At 58.4% G+C, this 5,879-nt stretch overlaps 1 protein-coding gene across 3 annotated transcripts; it reads left to right on the forward strand.

The window, feature by feature from the left end:
- The first annotated feature begins 1,048 nt into the window (after positions 1 to 1,048).
- On the forward strand, positions 1,049 to 4,944 carry LOC125415502 (regucalcin-like). 3 transcript variants are annotated; one of them, XM_085679382.2, is made up of 7 exons: positions 1,049 to 1,159; positions 1,454 to 1,654; positions 2,072 to 2,284; positions 2,962 to 3,177; positions 3,465 to 3,596; positions 4,362 to 4,516; positions 4,731 to 4,944. In XM_085679382.2, exons 2-7 carry the CDS (start codon positions 1,486 to 1,488, stop codon positions 4,779 to 4,781), a joined length of 936 nt encoding a protein of 311 aa, XP_085535508.1. In that variant the 5' UTR covers positions 1,049 to 1,159; positions 1,454 to 1,485; the 3' UTR covers positions 4,782 to 4,944. The 3 variants fall into 3 exon arrangements, with proteins under 3 accessions (XP_085535508.1, XP_085535509.1, XP_048313762.2); XM_085679383.2 differs by having other exon boundaries at positions 1,054 to 1,088; XM_048457805.3 differs by lacking the exon at positions 1,049 to 1,159 and having other exon boundaries at positions 1,191 to 1,654; positions 2,096 to 2,284.
- The last annotated feature ends 935 nt before the right edge of the window (positions 4,945 to 5,879 follow it).

Raw genomic sequence — 5,879 nt, forward strand, 5'->3', positions numbered from 1 at the left:
CACTGTGTGACATGTCATGTGTGCGTGATGTGATGTGTGTCATGACCATGTGTGATTTGTGTGTCATACTAGTGAATGTGATATGTGTTATGCATGTATGTGAGGTGTGTGTCAGGCATGTATGGAGCCCTGTGCAACCACCCACACAAGACCTGGCCAGTGTCATGCACATATGTGTGATATGTTGTAACATGATGGCTGGCTTGTTGGGGTTTCTGTCCCGCCCGGCACCCCAACAGCCAGCAAGCAACAAAGAAAATCACACATAGGACTCCATAAGATTATAAACTGATTGGCCCATTAGCTCAGTCTTCTTATTTGTCCTTGTAATTTATATTAACCCATTATCATTATCTATGTTAGCCATAATGGCTCAGTACCTTTTCCAGCGGGGGCAGCTTACATGTTACTTCTTCAGTAATCTGGGCAGGAATGCAGAGGAAGTTTCCTGCTTCCCAGAATTCTCCCAGTCTCTTTGCTCCACCCCTCTTCCTGTCTGGCTTTCCCGCCTATACTGCCTGCCTGGCCAATCAGCGTTTTATTAAAATATGATTGACAGAATACAGACAATTCTCCCGCACCAATATGTGTCATGCACATTTGTGATGTGTATGTCATTCATGCATGCCAATCGTGTGTCACATATGTATGAAGCACTGTGCACCCACCCACAGGAGGCCGCCCATAGCAGGGTCTGCAACAAAAAGCTCTAGTGCACAGAGATCACAGGGGCACAAAAAACACAGGACACACCTGCAGCAACTGCTGAGGAAATGCTGGGGTGCAGGTTGAGCCCATATTCATCTCCTGAGGTATACATGGGAGTCCTGCTGTATATGGAGCACTCCTGCTGCATACAGTGGTCTTCTGTTGTATACATGCATCTCCTGCTGCTCACAGGGGTCTCCTGGCCAGGAGGGGGGGCCTGTGCTGTCCTGGCTGAGGCTGCCAAGAAGTTCCTGGGGTTGCAATAGGCAGAGGAACAGCACCGCCCTCCAGCACAGACCTTGGCAGAGGACAAGGGGGAGGGTTGGGAGGCAGGAGTGGCAGACACCACCCAAAGCAGCCTCCAGGTCCAGAGGCTCCAGGTGAGGTCTGAGCCCTGGGAGCTGAGAGTCCACAAGAGGTGCAGATAGCTGGGTAACTACCAGGGCTTCAGGTAGGGAGTGAGGGGGCTCCTGAGCCATCCTAGGGAGTTGGGGTGTTTCTAGGACTTCCTGGGAGCATGGGTGTCTTTTATGGACATGGGAGGCTCCTGGGGACGTGAGGGGCTTCTGGACCTCCCTGGGGACATAGGGGCCTCTTGGGGGCATGAGGGAACTTCCTGGGGGAATGAGGAGCTCCTGGGCACCTCTTATCCCAGCAAAGGCCCTGACAGGTCGGGTGTGCCAGCCCTAGGCTCTTCCTGGGTCTGGTGATGACTCAGGTGGAGAAAGGAGACCTGTCCTGGCAGGTACAGTTTATCCCGCAGCCTCCCCAGGTGCCATGGCGTCCCCCAGGGCTGATGTACAGGCAGTGGTCACCGAGAGGCACCGGATGGGTGAATGTCCTGTGTGGGAGGAGGCGACAGGGCAGCTTGTTTATGTGGACATCCACGCGCAGACTGTGTGTCGCTGGAGCCCGCACAGTGGGCAGGTGCAGGCAGTGAGCCTGGGTGAGTAAAGGCAAAGGCTGTGGGGGGATTCTGGGCAGAGTGGCAAGGGGTGTGAGGGGAGGAGAGTGAGGAGTGCTGGGAGGAGACCACTGGGTGGGGAGTGAGAGCAACAGGTTGTGGGTGGGTGAAGGGGAGAGAGTGCTGGGCCGGGGGGGGGGGGGGGGGGGGGGGGGGGGGATGTGCACTCCCAGCATGCCAGTGCAAGCGGTGCACCTGGCTGAGTGAGAGACACAGGTGCAGCTGGGCCTCAGGGTAGTAGGGAGGAGTCCTGGGCCTTGGGTGAAAGCCCTGGGCCCTGTGGAGAGCCCTGGGATGTGGAGCTGCTGACCCCTGACCCAGGCCCCTGACCCATTTCGTCCATGTCCCCTAGTCCTCTGTCCCCTCACCCACCCTGTCCGAGGCTGCTCACCCATCCAGTCCGTGGCCCCCTTTGCCCTCTAGGACACCGCGTGGGCTGTGTGGCCCTGCGCGGTCGGGAAAAGGGCAGCTATGTGGTGGCCGCTGGCACCCGCCTGGGCCTCCTGGACTGGGATTCGCAGCAGGTTACATGGGTGGCACAGCTGGACAGACACAGGCCACACAACCGGTTCAACGATGGCAAGGCTGACCCCGCGGGGAGGTTCGTGGCAGGTGGGCACCGAAGGGACTATGGCCACATGGTCACGAAGGTTGTGGTGGGGTTGGGGTGTGGAGGGCTCCGAATCCAGGTGCTTCTCCATGGAGATCGGGATCCAGTTGCCCTGCCCCGCCCTCTCCCCCTTCCTATCCTCCCACCTCTTGGGCAAACACACCCAACTCCCGCTGAGATCTCGGGAACACCCAGTCACCCAGACGGATCCCAGAGCTCAGTATCCCAGGACTTACCAGGGCTCAGTACCCCAAGGCTCACTAGACCAGGGCTCAGTACCCCAAGGCTCAGTACCGCAGGACTCAGTACCTCAAGGTTCAGGATACCAGGGCTCAGTTCCCCAAGGCTTAGTACTGCATTCAGTACACCAGGGCTCAGTAGCGACAGACTTGCAGACTAGAGCCGGAGAGGGACACCTGAGTGTCAATAAGGGCCCCGCCCACGTGCCCGGAACTGAGAAGGAAACATTGGGCGCAGAGTTGGGGTCACGACCCCCCACCGGCCCGGGGAAGGTGCTTCTCGCACGTTCCAGCTCCCAGTGCCCATGCTGTACTTGGCTGGTGGCCCTGGCCCTCCATCTCTGAGGTCTCCTCTGCTGTCTGTCACGTCATTGTCACCCAGAGTGCATGGGGGGGAGGGCATTCAAAGGTTTATGCCTTCTGCTCTCTGCCCCCTGCAGGCACCATGCCTGAGCCCTCTGCACCTGGTGTCTGGGAGCCGGCCCAGGGCTCGTTGTACTCACTGCAGGGGAACCACTCGGTGCTGTGCCTGGCCGACCGGCTTGGCATCCCCAACGGGCTGGACTGGTCTGCTGACCACCGCACCTTCTACCACGTCGACAGCCTGGACTACGCGGTGCACGCGTATGACTATGACATGCAGGCCGGCACCATCAGTGAGCGCAGAGCCCATGCGGGACTCACTGGGGAGACAGACCTGGGGACAGACCGTGGGACTCAGGGAACAAATCACAGAACTCGGGGTACAGATCGCGGGATTTGGGGTACAGATCGCAGGACTCGAGGACAGACCACGGGACTCGACTCGGGGACAGGCTGACGCGAGGGGCGACGTCACCTGAGGACAGACAGGTGTCCCTGTGTCCGTGTGTCCATGGCCCCAGGCAGTCCTGTAAAGAGGCCTCTCTTTCCCTGAGCGGCCTTGCGTGTCCCTGTCTCACAGAGAACCGCCGACTCGTGTACCAGCTGCCGCGGGGTCGGGCCATGCCCGATGGTCTTTGTGTAGACAGTGCAGGGACACTGTGGGTGGCCTGTATCGATGGTGGCAAGGTCATTCAAGTGGACCCGCAGACAGGTGCGTGATGTCAGGGCCATACAGTCCTGAAATGTCACGGTGTGTGGTCCAGTGCTTTGCAGGCAATGTGTGTTTCTGGGTGTGGTGGGGTCACATGCTTGGGTCTTTGGCGTGGCGGCGTCACTGTGTGTAAACTTTGGACGTGGCAGGGTCAGGGTGCAAGGTTCAGATAAGACACGTCCGACTCTCCATCCTGAGTGGGAGTGTAGGGTGAGGACGTCAGGGTTACAAGCCCCCACGGACCTGGTAGCCCCTTTCTGTCTGATGAGCTCCATGGGCTCGAGATGTCCTAGGTTTGCGACCTTTTCCCTGAGATCTTCCACTCTTACCCTCTTGAGGATTTGGGGGATTATGGGCAGCTGCATGGAAGGGGCAGTGAAAACGGAGGGTGGTGGAGAGGGGGCGAGGGCGAGGTAAAGATGGATGAAGATGGGGAGAGACAGTGAAGACGGAGGCGGGGGAGGAGCGTGAGGGAGGGGACGATGAAGAGGGAGGTGAAGTAGAGCAGCAGCGAAGAGGTGAGGGCTCGGCGGGGCTGTCCGGGTGCCAGGGAGCGAGCATTGCCGGTGACCCGGGTCCTCCCTCTGCTTGCTTGCTTGCATGCTTGCTTGCTTGCTTGCTTGCTTGCAGCGGTGCCCGCGCTGTGAACCTGTCTGTGTGTGTATGGGGGCAAAGAAGACAGGGTGGGAGTGAGGTGGGAGGGCAGAGGGACAAGGGGCTGATCTGGAGCATAACGGCCGACCTGGGTCCTCCCTCTGCCCACAGGCTTCTGTCTGCGCACCCTGGACCTGCCCGTGTCCAGGGTCACATCCTGCTGCTTCGGGGGCCCCGACTATACAGAACTGTACGTGACTTCGGCGGCAGATGGGCTGAGCCCCGAGCAGCTGCAGCGGGAGCCCCAGGCGGGACACGTGTTCAAGGTGAGGGCGAGCTGCGTAGGAGCAAAACCCGTACGTAGGGAAGCCCCATGGGAAGGGAGCCCTGTGGGAGGGCAGAGAGAGAGCCTGTCACGGAGGGGGAGGGTCTTGTGTCGTATATGTCCCCATAGCTGCAGCGGGTGGGTGTCCCGACCCACATGTCCTCTGACCTGACCTCCGACTTCTGCTCAGTACCGACCGTCCCCGTCCCTTGCAGGTCTCGGGCCTGGGCATTTGTGGACGTCCATGCTTTCCCTTCGTGGGCTGAGGTCGCATGCACGTGCAAATGTGCCTCCCAGAACGGTTCGAAAGGCGCCTGTTGTTCCAACGCAGGGTGACTCGCTCACCAAGCACTGCAACCTCAGTGTAACCTTCCGGAATCGACACCTCCTCCCCTTCATAACCTTAAATGCTGCTGTAATGTAAACTGACATGTGTGTTTGTGCTCATGTTCATGTGGGTGGGGAAGTGGGGTCACAGGTGGCCGCGGGTCCTGGCTGCCAACTCTGTAATGCGTGGCGATGCACGCGGACTCTGTCACATGCAAAGCCCTTGTATGACCTGCCCACTGGTGCACTCACTCAGGCTGAGGTGTGGCCGCCCTGGCCTATGCACACAGGTAGGCAGGAGACCCACACGTCTTCACGCAGGTCTGTAGGGTATGGGCGGGAGCGTCAAATGAGCAGCAGCCTGGAACCTCATCTGGACCTCCTGCACGCTCACACATTACACGCACATGCTCACATACACACAGACAAGTTTACAAGTACATGCATACACGGGCACACATGGGCTTGTGCAAGCAGACATAAACTCTTACATAGATACTCTCATCCGTGCACACACACAAGCACGCACAGGCATGCACACATGCAGACACATTATACATGCACATAGGCGCTTGTACACATGTCCGCTTTCCCAGGCGCCCACATTCACACTCTCATGTGCACACACCCAGACTCACCTGTCCCATGGTGAACAGAAGTTCTGGGCTAGGGTCACCTGTGTCTGTGGCCCTCACTTGGGTGTCACGCTAGTGGAACAGGCCTTCCTCCGTCCCGCTTTTTCCCAGAGAGGGAGAGGAACCCTCTCTGCTCCCTCCCTGGCTCCCACCTCACTCTCAAGGAGCCTTTGTTAATCCCACATGCTACAGTCTCAATTATGTTTATGGCCCTGCATGTCCTAATTACAGCACAAAAGAGAAATCAGCGTAAATCACTCATGTCACGCCCACGAGTCCATGTGTCAAGGCCTGACCTGGATTCTAGGCTGAAGTGATTGAGCCATTAGCAACTTCATGGTTTCCCTGTAAACCTTGGGACAGGGCCACTTAGCCTGTCTTGAAATGCAGCCCATGGGGTCC

Source organism: Myodes glareolus, chromosome 18, assembly GCF_982192425.1.
Source record: "Myodes glareolus chromosome 18, mMyoGla1.1, whole genome shotgun sequence".
NCBI classification, from domain to species: domain Eukaryota; kingdom Metazoa; phylum Chordata; class Mammalia; order Rodentia; family Cricetidae; genus Myodes; species Myodes glareolus.